General features: G+C 37.1%; 2 protein-coding genes and 1 long non-coding RNA gene across 4 annotated transcripts in view; 1 reads left to right on the plus strand and 2 right to left on the minus strand.

Annotated features, from left to right (window-relative positions):
• Positions 1-10,133, minus strand: part of ccnl1b (cyclin L1b) — a 23,365-nt gene extending 13,232 nt beyond the window's left edge. The window contains exons 1-3 of the mRNA XM_048164357.1: positions 10,011-10,133; positions 9,747-9,861; positions 7,847-7,905 (exon numbers count right to left, since the gene is read on the minus strand). Of these exons, the coding sequence (XP_048020314.1) occupies positions 7,847-7,905; positions 9,747-9,861; positions 10,011-10,118 (282 nt within the window). The 5' untranslated portion in view covers positions 10,119-10,133. The remainder of the gene's footprint in view (positions 1-7,846; positions 7,906-9,746; positions 9,862-10,010) is intronic.
• On the plus strand, positions 8,142-12,904 carry ptx3b (pentraxin 3, long b). Of its 2 annotated transcripts, none has more exons than XM_048164366.1 (3): positions 8,142-8,481; positions 10,266-10,808; positions 12,074-12,904. In XM_048164366.1, the coding sequence occupies exons 1-3, from the start codon at positions 8,349-8,351 to the stop codon at positions 12,688-12,690; spliced, it is 1,293 nt and encodes a 430-aa protein (XP_048020323.1). In that variant the 5' UTR covers positions 8,142-8,348; the 3' UTR covers positions 12,691-12,904. The 2 variants fall into 2 exon arrangements, with proteins under 2 accessions (XP_048020323.1, XP_048020322.1); XM_048164365.1 differs by having other exon boundaries at positions 8,146-8,481; positions 10,263-10,808.
• LOC125251382 lies at positions 11,553-16,829 on the minus strand. Its single transcript, XR_007180984.1, has 2 exons — positions 16,771-16,829; positions 11,553-12,529 (listed from the first exon to the last, which is right to left on the minus strand). It is a non-coding gene; the product is annotated as an uncharacterized LOC125251382 (long non-coding RNA).
• Positions 16,830-16,895: the final 66 nt, after the last annotated feature.

A 16,895-nucleotide genomic window follows, 5' to 3' on the forward strand; every position in this document is an offset into this window, starting at 1 on the left:
ATAGATAGATAGATAGATAGATAGATAGATAGATAGATAGATAGATAGATAGATAGATAGATAGATAGATAGATAGATAGATAGATAGATAGATAGATAGACAAATAGACAGACAGACAGACAGACAGACAGATAGATAGATAGATAGATAGATAGATAGAGTCAGACAGACAGATAGATAGATAGATAGATAGATAGATAGATAGATAGAGTCAGACAGACAGATAGATAGATAGATAGATAGATAGATAGATAGATAGACAGACAGACAGACAGACAGACAGATAGATAGACAGACAGACAGACAGACAGATAGATAGACAGACAGACAGACAGACAGATAGATAGACAGACAGACAGACAGACAGACAGATAGACAGACAGACACATACATAGATAGATACTAGATGACTGAACACAAAGTGGATGACTGGATTTCATGTTCTGGCACTCTGTGCACCAGGTTCCCACAGGGATGTGCTATAATCCACGACTGTTGCCAAGTACCAAAGTAATCGCATCATCATATTTGAGACCTATGCCACAGTGAGGCTCATCACAGAACATGATGAGTCAGCTTACAGAGGGGAAGTGATATGCTTGACACTTGGTCAAGAAGACATAAAAAAGATGGTTGTTGACTTATTCATATCAATGACACTAGGGTGGAATTAGCTAATGTACCCAGAAGAAAGAAAATCTGGTGGGACTTTAATACCTATTTTCTTCAACAGTGCAATAATAGTCCTCTTTACATATGCATTGACACATATTCTGTTTTTTGTTTTTTTTAAATTCTGTTTCTATTTGATTTCAAGCTGGTTTGGTACTATGTGAACAGAACATTTTTTCCACTTTAATATCTTCATTAGCAATGTTCTGGTTATTCTATTTGGCTAGATATGCTAAAAGGGTAAAGGATCGCTTTGGTATTTACTGTGCACCATGCAGGCAGGAAGTAGGAGAGATGCCAGCTGTCATTGATATTCATTTTGACCTCATTGCGTGTACCCGCCTGCCCCTCTCATCTCCCAAATTAAACCCTTATGTGTCTAAAAAAAACTGAAGTAAACAAGACATTAAGTTGAGCCACATTTAATTTTTTCCAAAACACCACTAATTTCGATGAACAAATATTTTGTAAAAGATTGATTAAATCCAATTTGATCTCTTGGACTCATTACAGCACTTTTTTTCCATAAATCTACTGTTAAATAGTTCAGAGATAGTAACATTCTTTTATAGAGAAGTTGTGCAAAACACTATTTTCTCATTCCAAGTGAAAATAACATTTTGATGTCACTGCCAGCAAACAGTGTGTTTTCAGTTTTTTCCCCTGTGGTTGTTTTTGCGAAATGCATATCCCAAGTTACTGAGAGAAACGGTAAACAAAGCCTACTGTAGACAAAATATCCTGCCGATGCAGTAGCAGCTCAAATATAATCTATGAAACATAATACCCTGTTTCTTCTTCTATGAAATAAAATGTCATTAAATTCCTGTGAACAATTCTGAGATTGCAAATATAAAAGGCATTATTTTGCCAGCATCACTGTCTATCTCATGAGGTTTGCAAATGTGAAGTTTCTGTGCATGTCAATAAGACACAACACCTTGCACACACAGTGCTTTTTCTGTTGTATAAAAGGGTATGCTCAAGAGAGAGCAAAAGTTTGATTCAGGTTTGTGACTGTGTTATGGCTTTCATTTCAAAACACAGAAAATTAGCTCAGTTGGACAGCCTTTTAAATTACCTTGCATGTCAGCCATGCAAGTGCAAAGTGTCATATTCTCTCATACATACAATGTATTACTGGCAGCTGAGTAGCACTGAATAAACCGAATGTCCCAGGGGAGGAACATCTTGCAGCTTCTTTTTGCATAAATCACTCACTGAGACATTTTAATCAGGTAATTATTCATCCTTTCTGTCAGTGACTGGGGGATGCATAATGTATTCCAGATCTGCTGGCTTGAATGGCACTATTGGGATCTGGTTAGAGAGCTGAAGTGTTTCACCTCACAGGTTCAGAGGGGCAAACACTGGATATTTCCCTGCTGAAAAATCCAGCTAAAACCGGCCTAAGCTGGTCAGGCTGGTTTTAGCTGGTCTCCCAGCCTGGGCATAGCTGGTTTTAGAGGGGTTTTGGTTAGCTAGGAGACTGGGAAGCTGGGAGACCAGCTTAAACCAGCTACTTCCAGCTTAAACCAGCTAAGACCTGGCCTTAGGCTGGCTTTAGCTAGATTTTTCAGCAGGGTTGCTAGGGGTGTATTTACAATTTAATACTACTACATCTGTCTATCATCTAACATAGATAATGAAATGAAAACGTGATGTTTAAAACAAAAATGAATTCCCTATGAGTCACATTGCAGGAGATTCATCGACCCAGGAGGTACAAGACATTCTTGAGTGAATCAAATATCTAAAACCCATAAAGTCCACAGGAAGGAAATGATATCAGCAGTTCTGAAGCACAACTGAACAATGCACCGCTTTATCAGGCAGTTTTGAAGTAGCCTCCCGAGATTGGAGAAAAAGTCCAACTCGACAGACATAAATCTGGTGACATAAATCAGCACGTTTCTGTGTCTGACTTCATGGCGAACATGTTCCTTTCACCTGAGGAATGCTCATGAATGCTTTTGTTCTCGGAAGTCTCCGCCCACCTTTACCTCGCGCAGATTTGATTGGCTGCTTGTATGCCAGTGAGAACCGACTGTCAGAATGCAAAGCCAGCTATATTTTCTTAACATGCTAATGATTTGCCGAAGCCTGTGGCTGTGACATACAACAGGGCCAAAGAGACCTGGCAGCTGACGGCAAACATACAAACTGCTGTTGTTTGAAACATTCTCAACCTCTCACCTCTCTCCTCAACTCAGACGGCGCTAGGCCTGAGGTCATTTTCCATTCTCTAATGTGTGTCAGTGGAGAGAAGCAAAGGTGGGGGTTTTTATTCAAGTGTAAATATATTATATCCCATATGGTATACACTACAGGTGCCTATATGAGTAGACCAGCTCTACGCTCCAGCTGCATTGCTTTATTGAGACTCAGTGTCATAGGACACCTGCAGAAAGTTCAGTTCCTGTACCTCATAACCTGAAACCCATTTATAGAAACATGGTGTTGCCTGGTTCACGCTGGGTCTAATTCCCACATCACCCCCCAGAAGGCCCAGAAGTGTAAATATTTCCATCTCCACATGTTCCCAATTTTGTTCTGACTGAGACTGCTCTGTTTTGTGAACTGATTGCTTAACTATAAGTACAGAACAAAATCACACGTGGTCACTGATTTCTGTTTCTATGCAACACATTATAGTATGTGGTCTGTAAAACCCCCACAAACAAACAGAATGAAATGAAACTCCACTACTGCTCTGCCAGCAGATGATAAATCACTGAGGGAGTGATTTCATAAATGTTCAGTTAATGATTGCTTCTCAGAATTTCTCTTTTGGAATTTTTTTATACTGCTGTCTGACAGAAAAGCTGCAAAGATAGAGCCGCCCATTTTAGTTCCATTTTATCAAAATGTTCCATACCTTCTTTTATTCACTACTTGAGGTTTTGAGGAATTACAATAGTGGGCCAAGTACAACAACTGAGGACATTGTGTATAATATGGAAGCTAAAGGAGCTAAAAAGATTTAAAAGTGCCATCGAACGTTTTTTTACAAGATGTAATATAAGTCTAAGGTGTCCCCTTTATGTGTCTGTGAAGTTTCAGCTCAAAATACCCCATAGATTTTTTTAAATTAATTTTGGGGCATAATTAGAAATGCGCCGATTCAGGCTGCGGCCCCTTTAAATGCTCGCGCTCTCCACCCCCGGAGCTCGCGCTTGCCTTAAACAGTGCATAAACAAAGTTCACACAGCTAATATAACCCTCCAAATGGATCTTTACAAAGTGTTCATCATGCATACTGCATGCATGCGTCGGATCATGTGAGTATAGTATTTATTTGGATGTTTACATTTGATTCTGAATGAGTTTGAGGTTTTGCTCTGTGGCTAAAGCTAACATTACACACTGTTGGAGAGATTTATAAAGAATGAAGATGTGTTTATGAATTATACAGAATGCAAGTGTTTAAAAATGAAAATAGCGACGGCTCTTGTCTCCGTGAATACAGTAAGAAACAATTGTAACTTTAACCACATTTAACAGTACATTAGCAACATGCTAACGAAACATTTAGAAAGACAATTTACAAATATCACTAAAAATATCATGTAATCATGGATCAGTTCTTATTGCTCCATCTGCCATTTTTCGCTGTTGTCCTTGCTTGCTTAGTCTGATGATTCAGCTGTGCACATCCAGACGTTAATACTGGCTGCCCTTGTGTAATGCCTTGAACATGGGCTGGCATATGCAAATATTGGGGGCGTACATATTAATGATCCCGACTGTTACGTAACAGTCGGTGTTATGTTGAGATTCGCCTGTTCTTCTGAGGTCTTTTAAACAAATGAGATTTATATAAGAAGGAGGAAACAATGGAGTTTGAGACTCACTGTATGTCATTTCCATGTACTGAACTCTTGTTATTTAACTATGCGAGATAAATTCAATTTTTAATTCTAGGGCACCTTTAAAATTGTATAATTAGACAATGTTCAAAAAGAATATCGTTTAAAAAAGGGAACCAAATAAATTTGTCATATTCGTAATGCCTTCTGAATTTTGACTGCAAGTTTAACAATAGTAATACCTGTACTGTACTGCAACTTGTATGGAAAAACAATGAGGACATCAAAATATACATTTAGGAAATTACTCTGAATTTCTAAGCTTATTCATGACAATGAAATGACAAGGTGTTCTCAGGCCCGTCGCCAAGGGGGCATTAGGGGGAAAGTGCCCCCCCCCCCCCTCCATATGAAACAAAGTGCCCCCCTAATCGTATGGTCTTTCAGCACACTTAGGACTGAGAGCAAACACCTTTCTGTGGATTTGGGCATTCATGTATTCCATAACGAAATGAATTCAGCAGCATTTAGCTCACAGGAACACTATCTCTACAATGACACATTATCTTCAGAAATATGAATTAGAAATTAGTCAGAGTGTGTGTAAGGCTGGGCAAGGCTTATCTTCCCCTGGCCACGGACTTGAGAGTGTGAAATTTTCTCACTCAAACCACTGCCTACCTGCTGCTTCTTTTGATAATGTTTAGAGGGAAATGCTGCACATAACTACTGCTCTAGGATCCGTTTTCACTGTAATATTAGCATATTGGCGAAACATACGATCCAGTGTGTATCTGTGTTTGCGCTCTAAAGAACATAGAGGTTTTACGAGGTGTTTTTGCAACATTGAGCAATGTAGCCAATCACAAACATATCTGTTGATTTCTTGAACGCAACGACCAATCAGAGGAGCTCACGTTTGCTGAACAAAAACTTTTGCGTTTTGAGCGGTGAGTAGATTTGATTCTGAGTTCTGAATAATAGATTCATTGTGCAGTCAGTTTAATTTATTTTATTGTTACAGAATTTCTTGAGATCGCGATGAACTAAGATGAGTGAGATTTTTAGTGATTATAAAGGGCTTTCTGCCAAATCCCACTTACCTAGACTAATCTGTTAAAGGTGCCCTAGATTGTTTTTTTACAAGATGTAATATAAGTCTAAGGTGTCTCCTGAATGTGTCTGTGAAGTTTCAGCTCAAAATACCCCATAGATTTTTTTAAATTAATTTTTTTAGCTGCCTATTTTGGGGTATCATTGACTATGCACAACGACTCTCGTCTCCGTGAATACAGTAAGAAACGATGGTAACTTTAACCACATTTAACAGTATATTAGCAACATGCTAATGAAACATTTAGAAAGACAATTTACAAATATCACTAAAAATATCATGATATCATGGATCATGTCAGTTATTATTGCTCCATCTGCCATTTTTCGCTGTTGTTCTTGCTTGCTTACCTTGTCTGTTCACAGATCCAGCCGTTAATACTGCCTTTCCTTGTCTAATGCGTCAAATGGGCTGGCATTATGCAAATATTGGGGTCATACATATTAATGATCCCGACTGTTACGTAACAGTCGGTGTTATGTTGAGATCCGAGTGTTTTCCGGAAGTCTTTTAAACAAATGAGATTTACATAAGGAGGAGGAAACAATGGGGTTTGAAACTCAATGTATGTCTTTTCCATGTACTGAACTCTTGTTATTCAACTATGCCGAGGTAAATTCAAATTCTGATTCTAGGGCACCTTTAAAATTAACAGTTGTTGTGCTTTATTAACAAATAATTTATCAGCAGTGTTTATGTTGGGATAAGTAGTTGCAGTGGCAAGTAACAAAAAGGAAATGTATGTAAATGTGTTTTTAAATGGGAATTGCATCTCAAGTTGGTTCACCCTCCTCCCTATGATGAGAAAATTCATAGTTAACACATTTTTACACAAAACAGAACTTGAAACATAATTAAGCTATATTTATAAATGACTATTATCACTCGGAGACCCGCCACCTTCAACTATTTGAATGGTGATACACTCAGAGTATTTGTGACACATCAATATGCAGATGTAGGCTACATATTTGAATTGCTATTTGGTATGTATCGTGTTTATTATCGTGTTGTTCAAGGAATTAAAAAGCTTTTTTGCAAAGTATATGCATAATGCAAAAGGATTTAGTTTTTAGTGTAGTTTGGTCTAATTATGATGGACTATCTTGTGTTTTGGTGTTAATATAGAACTTCTGTTTCATTAATAATAAATACAGGATATTATTGTTTTGGTGAAAGTCTGTTTCTCAGATCATTAAAATGTGTGCCCCCCCCCCCATAAAAACGAAAGTCTACAACCATAAAACTAAAATATCTGGGATTTGTTCAAAGTCACCATAATAAAACTGTGGAAATAATTCATATCATAATCTCAAACAGTATATTATTCAATTTGGGTGCCAAAGAGTTTTTTTTTTTTTTTTTAAAGTGTGCCAAAGTATTTATCATGTATGGTAATATTATACAAGCACTTTTGGAGAAAAGATCGAAGAACAGATAGTATAGATTGTGAACGGTGATACTGATTAACTCATGCATGTGCACAGCACAAGAGCAGAAAACACTGAATCAGCCTACAACTAAACAAAGCTATTTCTGTCACTTTCGTAAAAGCCTGTTGTAAACTAAAGACACGCCCAGAGAATGAGTATTTCACAGATGTTTGTCCCCTCGGTAAATTATTTGGTATGTTTCTAAAACATTCTCTTTGCTCATAAGCAGTGGGTGGAGCATTAAACTGCTCTGGTTTGATTTATCTGACAAAAATATTTCTGCAAAAGATTTTAAACCTCATGTGTTCAAGCCACAATCCTTCAACTTCAAGTGTTCAGTCTGTTCTTTCAAAATGTATTGAGGTTATGCATGTTCCTTTTGTAGCATAAAAGCTGGAAACCAGACTGACAATACATCATTGTTTTGTATTGTATTTATTAAGTTGTTTGTGTTATTAACAGTTTGGCCTAAGGGTCTAAATAGCCATAACAAACCCAATCATTCTTTATCCCGCGCCTCTCTGAAGATCTGCTCGTAATTTATTAATATAGGTCTTGACACAATTAATTCAATTTTGTGTTGCGTAATTTAATTCCCAAGTCCTCTTCAATCTGACAAACGAGTTAAACTTCAATCAGCAAAGAGTTGATGCTCTAATGCACTCAAAGTTAATATTTACACAACCTGAGCTGAAACCTCAGAATATTAAAGGAATAGTTCACCCAAAAATGAGCAGCTGTTCCAAAACTATGATTTTCTTTCATCTGTGCAACATGAAAATGTCGCATCTTGTCTGTTGTTTTGGACCCCACTGACCTTGTATGGAGAATTGAAACATTCTTCAGAATACTCTATTTTGTGTTCTGCACATGGTTCTGCGGAAGAAAGAAAGTCATACATCAAACATCTTTTTGTCCAATTCTCTCCATCCCTTCACCTTGACCTGAGGCAGAATCCTCATTTGGGGAGACCCAACCCCTTTCCTGTTTTCCTTTCCACACCCCCATGACAATTTCTTACCCAATCAGCGCTAGAGACTGTGACATTTGAGTACATCACATATGCTGCCCACCTCCAACAAAGCATTACTCACAGTGTGACAGCCCTGCTCTGAGTGCCGAGTTTAAAAGAGCTTGCTCAGCCTCATGTACGCTCAGTGGGCTTCCAGGCACATGAGGCACAGTGGCTGAGTAACAACACAGGAAAGGGGGAAAAAAACCCACAAGGGATCTTAGTGGCTGTGGAACATCTGATTTACTTCAAAATAATCTGATTACATGCAGAGACAGACTAACATACACCAGCATTAAACGTCAGAATGTATGCACCCGGGGCCGTGTTGGCCCTCTGCCTGCCCTGCTTTTTGAGTGGGAACGTGTTTGGTTATGAATATGGAGAGGATTACTCTGATTCCTACTATAATGAAATCTCCAATGGTGACCGCCTGAAAAGTAAGTATATTTTCAATTCCAGAAGTCTCTTCATTTTTATTTATAAATGTTTCTGTACTGAAATATTGCTTCTCATTTGACTTTTTAAAATAAGTGATGGTATAAAATTATTTGAAAAATAGGTTAACAGAAATATTGAGCAAATTGGTAGGTGAACCTTTTTTTTTTATAATTTAAGTTAATATTATTAATGTATAAAGGTGATTTCTTGTACAAAAAAAAAAAACGGTGTTGCCGTGTGACAAATTAACATTAAAAGTACAAATATTTAATGTACAAATAGTACAAATATGATTAAAAATATGTCAATATTTGCATTATTGTGAGCTACAAATAATCAGCACTTGATGGTTTGGGTTGTAAATGTTCTTTCTGTTTTTATCCATCAGTAAAATATTTTAACTTAAAAAAAAAGTAGAGATGCACCGATATATCGGACAATAATCGGTATCGGCCAATAAAAGCAAATTTTCATTCTATCGGATATCAACATTTGTGCTTTGTGTAAAGAAAATGCTAAGAAACCCGTCTGATGTTCAATATTAATAGTAATTACATGAATTAATAACATTCAGGAAGTTCAAAAATATTAATTTAATCTTCAGAATTTAGTTAATGTGAGTTAATATTAATTTGAGTAACAGTAATAGTTTTATGTTACTCTGAAACAAGTTGATGAAATGGAGAGAATAAAGATTTTATTTGCATTTCTTTCAAAATATAATAATTAAAAATATAATGATTAATTATTAATTTTCATGAAATTATCATTAATTTAAAAGAAAGGCAGAACCCCCAAACTATCGGTATCGTTATTGGTATCGGCAGATATTACTGATTAATCGGCTATCGGTGGAGAGATTTAGTATCGGTGCATTTATATAAAAAAAAAAAGTATTTTATGCATTTTTTAATAACATTTTAGCTTTTCACAAGTTTTAATGTTTTCACGGTGTGTCAACTTAAAATCACAAATATTCTTTATAATCTATCAAATTACGTGATGTCATAAAAGCTGCATGCATAAAAATATAAAAATGTAGCAAAATACTGTTTTAGATGATGTGGCATATGAACACCACAGGATATGGCAACATTCTAAAAAGTATTTCATGGCAACTACCCAAAAGTTTTTGAATAATTCATCTGTATTTGTAATGCACAGTGACAGTGATATGAAAGCACAGTGTATCTTGAGTCATGACCCATAGCTTTCAAAAGAAAAAAAGTGTTGGCAGGTTTCATGACATTTGACATTTACATACCTTCCCACTGACGCTCTCTCCTGCTAACCCAAGCCTGGAGCTTCAACACATTAACCAGAGGAGCATAAAGGTTATTGATTTTCAGAGAACTTTTCTCTGCGAGTTTAGTTAGGTGCTGAGGAACAAGCAAAGCCACAGTTAGCAATTCTTGTACCCGCTACAAAACCTTCATCTGCGGCCCTGGGAAGAAGAAAACACCAAAACAAACTATAAATGTTCATATTATTTATTTGATTAAAAGTACATTTTGTTTAGAATTATTACATGATGTCTATGCCGATAGCCTCGTGGGCAGCACACCGACATATAGCGCTGTTGCGCTTCGGGCGACCCGAGTTTGAGTCCCGGCTCGTGGACCTTTCCAGATCCCATCCCCTTCTCTCTCTCCCACCTTGCTTCCTGTCCACTCTACTATCCTATCACAATAAAAATTGCCAAAAATAAATCTTCAAGAATTATTACATTATGTTAGTACCTTTTCACGTAGCACCAACAAATCATACTCTTTATTCACAGCAGGAGCTACGCAGATTCCCTGTCCACCTCAAGACTTCTCACGCTGGGACAAACTGTTCATCATGCTGGAGGACTCTCAGATGAAGCAAAACATGCTCGTGCAGCAGTGTGAGGACATGGTTAAGGCGGAGATGGACACCATGCGGAAGGAGCTCCATAAGCTTAACAACAACAAAGCGTGCGTCCAAGCCTCAGAAAACACCTGCAGATGTGTAAGTGAACAGATGAACCACAATCTGAACCAAGCCATGGAGCAGCTCAGAGAGGCTGCAGACATGTATCAAGCCCAAAACAATGAGACGTTGCAGCAGCTCGTTCAGTTCAGCAGGAACCAGGCCTCCCGTCTCACCAAACTGGAGAGCAACTCACTGCTGGGACAAGTGGCCATGAAGTCTTTCTCCGCTTATCCAAAGGAACAAGAAGCAAGCACTACAGATGGTGGGAAGCTGGAGAGAGCGCTAATGGCCACCGCTGCAGATCTCCAAAGGGTACATGTCCAGCTGGCCCTCTTCCAAAGAGCAACGGCACACCGTTATCTGCCCTCAGGTGGAAGTTTCAACTATACGAAAACAAATTCATGATGTTTTTTAATTTAATTTAATATTCTTTGCTAATCCTCAAAGGGCAGTTTGGTTTAGGCATAGGGAACAGACAGATACAGTAAAAATATTATGAAATAATGAGTTAGTTCACCCAAAAATGACATTTCTGTCATTAATTACTCACCCTCATGTTGTCCCAACCCGTAAGACCTTTGTTTGTCTTCAGAACACAAATTGAGATATTTTTGATGAAATCCGAGGGTGTCTGATCCACACATAGGCAGCAACTTCATTGCACCTTTTGAGGTCCAGAAAGGTATTAAAGAAATCGATAAAATAGTCAATGTGACTACAGTGGTTCAACCTTAATGATATGAAAAAATAGTCACAATTGTATTGTTAATGGTTAAAAATGACCGCATTGGAAATGAATGGGAGGCGAATTTCATCTAGCCTATTGGAAACGTTTGGTACTGCACCTAAACAAAATCTTATACTGAAAGCTCATTTTTTGAGATATCAACCTCAAATTTGGAACACGGCTTATTTAGATGGCTTAGATTTTCTCAGTTTTAGATTAAAACATGTTTTGGAAAATATGTATTTCATATAAAAATTGAAAATTGTATTTTTTGCTCATTTTTCATAACAAATGTAAATCATGTTTCATGTTCATTTTTTAAAACTTTTTTGCACTTCAGCAAAAATCTGCCAAGTGTCATCTTTAAAAAGAGACCAAACTTAAGTCTGTGCTCTAAAGCATTCAAGATTTATGACAGTTTAAGTTGGAAATGTCATGTTCAGGTACATGCTCAAATAAAAATAAAATAAAAATATTTTAAAAATCAGTCATTTTTGACTGACATGCACCAGAGGGTTAAACTCATCAAAAGTGACAGTAAAGACATTTATAATGTTACAACAGATTTCTATTTCAAATAAATGCTGTTCTTTTGAATTTTCTATCAAAGAATCCTGAAAAAAACGTATCACAAAAATAAAAAGCATTTTGATAAAAACTGAGCTTATTAATTTATTGGCAAAAACATTAAAAAATCATAATGATTCCAAACTTTTGACCAGTCAGGTAGTGTATACATTTATAACAGCCTAAAATTTGTAATAGCCTATATCATGTCTGTGGCCCTGAGAAATAATAAATACTTTGCAAATACCTCCAAACACTGTACTTTGTCAGTATTTGCATGCTGATTTAGCGCAATAATTAATCTTTAGTTCTTTACTAACTCTCATTCTCCTTTTTTTAAGGCTGTGAAATGGCTTTATTATTCCCAATGCGCTCCAAGCATATCTTTGCAGAGGTATCACCCTCCATGTCCATGTCCCTACAATCATTCACCATCTGTCTGTGGGCCAAAGTGACTCAGTCTCTAAATAAAACAGTGCTTTTCTCTTACGGAACCAAGAAAAAACCTCAAGAGCTCCAGCTTCTCTTGGCAAGGCGCTCGGTGCTCCTCACGGTGGGCGGTGAGACCCATCTAGTGGAAGCCCACAGCGTAGTAACAGATGGCCAGTGGGGACACTTCTGTGCTGCCTGGAGCTCGGAGCAGGGGCTGGCCACTTTATGGGTGAATGGAGAGAACGTTGCCAGAGTGCCTGGAGTAGCCGAGGGGCACGTATTGTCCGGTGACGGCTTCATTCTGCTCGGGCAAGAGCGCAGCCGCTCGGGTGTCTACAGAGATCTGGACTCATCGGTTGCCTTCACTGGAAAAATGACAGGGGTTAACATGTGGGACCACGTGCTGGAAGCAGAAAGGATTAAAGAGTACGCCAATCACGACGGATCCTGTGATTGCCGTGGGAATGTGATTGGATGGGGTGTTTCAGAGATCATTCCACATGGTGGCGCTCAATATATCAACTGAGACTGCACTAATAATATCTATCACTATAGAATGTATTGTATATTATCACTGATTTTGTAATTATCTTCTTCCTCATTCCAAATAGAACGCACTGCTTAAAGGTGCCATAGAATGGAAAATTGAATTTACCTTGGCATAGTTAAATAACAAGAGTTCAGTACATGGAAATGACATATAGTGAGTCTCAAACACCATTGTTTCCTCCGTCTTATGTAAATCTCATTTGTTTAAAAGACCTCCGAAGAACAGGCGAATCTCAACATAACACCGACTGTTACGTAACAGTCGGGATCATTAATATGTACGCCCCCAATATTTGCATATGCCAGCCCATGTTCAAGGCATTAGACAAGGGCAGCCAGTACTAACGTCTGGATCTGTGCACAGCTGAATCATCAGACTAGGTAAGCAAGCAAGAACAATAGTGAAAAATGGCAGATGGAGCAATAATAACTGACATGATCCATGATATCATGATATTTTTAGTGATATTTGTAAATTGTCTTTCTAAATGTTTCATTAGCATGTTGCTAATGTACTGTTAAATGTGGTTAAAGTTACCATCGTTTATTACCGTATTCACGGAGACAAGAGCCGTCGCTATTTTCATTTTTAAACACTTGCATTCTGTATAATTCATAACACAACTTAATTCTTTATAAATCTCTCCAACAGTGTGTAATGTTAGCTTTAGCCACGGAGCAAAACCTCAAACTCATTCAGAATCAAATGTAAACATCCAAATAAATACTATACTCACATGATCCGATGTATGCAAGCAGCATGCATGACGAACATTTTGTAAAAATCCATTTGAGGGTTATATTCGCTGTGTGAACTTTGTTTATGCACAGTTTTATAGTAGAGAGCTCAGGGGCGGGGAGCGCGAGCATTTAAAGGGGCCGCGCGCTGAATCGTTGCATATTTAATGATGCCTCAAAATAGGCAGTTACAAAAATTAATTTAAAAAAATCTATGGGGTATTTTGAGCTGAAACTTCACAGACATTCAGGGGACACCTTAGACTTATATTACATCTTGTGAAAGAATGTTCTATGGCACCTTTAATAAAGGGGTAATTGATCCAAAATAAATTTCTGTCATTGTTTACTCAGCCACATGGCATTCCAAACCTGTATAGGTCATGATACACAGGGCAACTTTTTGAGGAAATTCACGGGACAATTCTGCCGAGCGACTTTCCCATTGAGAATGGGCAATAAATTTCTGTCTGGATACTTTAGATCAAAATTTGTTGCTCATTCAGTAATATCGCTCGGCAAAACTGCCTGGCAACATTGCTCAAAAAGTTGCCCTGTGTATCATCACCTTATTTTGTGTTTTTGTCTGTACAATGAAAGTAAATGGGTTGTAATGGACTTTTATTATTTACTACAGAGCCTCTAAGATACGGAGCCCCTAAAGGGACACGGTGGTGGAAAAAAATATGAGATGGGAGGAAGTCAATGCTTTGCGAACCCAAAGTTTCTGAGGGGAATGCAAACATTTTGCGAGCGAACGCAGTTTCTTGGGAGAACGCAAAACATTTGCACGAGAACGCAAAAGCTTTGCCAAATAATTTATCCTCCCATCTCATATATTTTTTCTTCTTCACCATGTCCCTTTAGGGAGGATGAGTACACAATGACTGAATTTTTATTTTTGGATGAACTCTCCTTTTTTTTTTTTTTTTTACCTTAAAACACTCTACAAAAAGCCAATTAGAATAATTTAATATTGTGTATTCTTTTTCTATTTTAGCACATTAAAGGGTTAGTTCACCCAAAAATGAAAATTCTGTCATTTATTAGTCACCCTCATGCCGTTTCACACCCGTAAAACCTTCGTTAATCTTCGGAACACAAATTAAGATATTTTTGTTGAAATCCAATGGCTCCGTGAGGCCTCCATAGGGAGCAATGACATTTCCTCTCTCAAGATCCATAAAGGTACTAAAAACATATTTAAATCAGTTCATGTGAGTACAGTGGCTCAATATTAATATTATAAAGTGAAGGGAAGATTCTTCTTCAGGAAGATTCGGAGCACAAATGAATCAGTGTATCGAATCATGATTCGGATCGTGTGTCAAACTGCCAACGGCTGAAATCACGTGACTTTGGCGCTCCGAACAGCTGATTCGATACACTGATTTATTTGTGCTCCGAATCTTCCTGAAGCAGTGTTTTGAAATCGGCCATCAATATTATAAGTCGTTATTTAGTGTTTAGGCGCACCAAAAATATTCTCATCGCTTTATAATATTAATATTGAACCACTGTACTCACATGAACTGATTTAAATATGTTTTTAGTACATTAATGGATCTTGAGAGAGGAAATGTCATTGCTCCCTATGGAGGCCTCACGGAGCCATCGGATTTCAACAAAAATATCTTAATTTGTGTTCCGAAGATTAACGAAGGTCTTACGGGTGTGGAACGGCGAGAGTAATAAATGACAGAATTTTCATTTTTGGGTGAACTAACCCTTTAAGGAGTAAATCATCAACATGTAAATAAATTAATTAAATGAGTAAAAAGCTAATAAATTCTAGTGGTGTAGCTCACTGAGTATAATTAATGGACTACAAATAGCATAACTTTTTCTCTGTTGTACTAAATTTATATTTTAATGACTTAAGGTGGGGCAAGTCTGGATTTATTTACAGCACCATGCTGGATATGACTGTTTACACTGTTACCATTAACTCGAAACAGATTCCCCTGTTCTTGTAGTCTAATTTACAATGTTTGTGTGGCTCATTGCTGCATAGGTGTTGCTCTAATATGACTATTGCCAGTTGGTCCAGTCTGACCACAAACAATATAAAATGAACCCAAACAAGGCGTGTGCTTAAATCATAGAGACAGTAACTCTGAAATGACACCCACATGTGTATGTAATGATGATTACAATGAGCAATATTTTCCAGTGGTGTGTGAGGCATAGGGTTAGAATAGCCCTTTATGGATGACACACCTAACTTTGTCCTGTCAACCTACATAAAGACAATGTTTCACCAGTGTGATGGCCTAACACATCAATAGAAATGATTGTTTATATATATAAAAAAGTTGATGCAATGTATTCACCTGCTGTTTCTGCATTATAATCCTGGTTAAATGTATTGCTATTGATTCTAAAGGTTTTGTAACATGACAATTGTAGTTTTAAAAAAAGAAATAATTTTTAAGTTTAACATACTGTATCTCAAACAATGTTCATAAAAGATGTACACTTATAGTGGGTCATAATTATTTGCCAATCCTTACAGATCTACAGTTCAAAGTATGATGAATTTCAGTTAAGATAGGTGAATGCAAAACCTGTATCTTTACATATTATAAAGGTAAAGTATTCCCAACAGATATTTCCAATGGATATGTATAGTCCCAGCAAAACACAATTTAGGAAGGATGTCCTCATTAAAAGGCTAAGAATCTTTCTTGTAATTAAGGTGCTTTTTTTGCTTCTGGCACTTTTATTTCCCAGGAGTTGATTTTTATTAAAACTAAGAGTTTTTTCTTCTTCAATTTTTTAAAAACAGTCTTGGAAACTTTGTCAACTCCTCAAAATGTATTTATTATTTTGAAATGCCACATGTGTAAACTTTATTGTTTAATCATTGTCACAGAAGAAATGTAGGAGCCTTTGGCTTCTGATGTCAAATTTTGATATCAATGGAAAAAAACTGCTGTGAATGGCCATTTTTCACATTTCCGGGGTTCTCAGAAGCAGAAGTTGACATAGTTGGGTAAACTACGATGGAAATGAGTCATTTTTGCATTCTCATTTGCCCAAACAGCAAAAGAACAAAAATCCATGATAACATTTCTCTGACTTTCCAAATCAAATGGGAGGACATGAGAAAGTCTATCAAAACTACATGATAACATTTTTTATTGTGTAATTTTTAAAAAGCAAAAAGTGTGACGGTATATTTGAATTGTTTTTACATAAAATGAGGAAGCACTCTTTTATAAGAATGTCATCGTTTGGATGGATTTCAGATATAGCATTAAATATTCTTAAAGGGTTAGTTCACTCAAAAATGAAAAAAATATAATTTATTACTCACGCTCATGCCGTTCCACACCAGTAAGACCTTCGTTCATCTTCAGAACACAAATTAAGATATTTTTGTTGAAATCCGATGGCTCAGTGAGGCCTGCATAGCCAGCAATGACATTTCCTCTCTCAAGA

The sequence above is a fragment of the Megalobrama amblycephala genome, linkage group LG17, assembly GCF_018812025.1.
Source record: "Megalobrama amblycephala isolate DHTTF-2021 linkage group LG17, ASM1881202v1, whole genome shotgun sequence".
Taxonomy (NCBI): Eukaryota; Metazoa; Chordata; class Actinopteri; order Cypriniformes; family Xenocyprididae; genus Megalobrama; species Megalobrama amblycephala.

Excerpts from the sequence above, each read along its gene's own strand:
- ptx3b (XM_048164365.1), top strand. The coding sequence starts at position 8,349 with ATGTATGCACCCGGGGCCGTGTTGGCCCTCTGCCTGCCCTGCTTTTTG. Across the intron at positions 8,482-10,262 it reads CAATGGTGACCGCCTGAAAA|CAGGAGCTACGCAGATTCCC; the intron begins GTAAGTATATTT and ends CTTTATTCACAG. Across the intron at positions 10,809-12,073 it reads ACACCGTTATCTGCCCTCAG|GCTGTGAAATGGCTTTATTA; the intron begins GTGGAAGTTTCA and ends CCTTTTTTTAAG.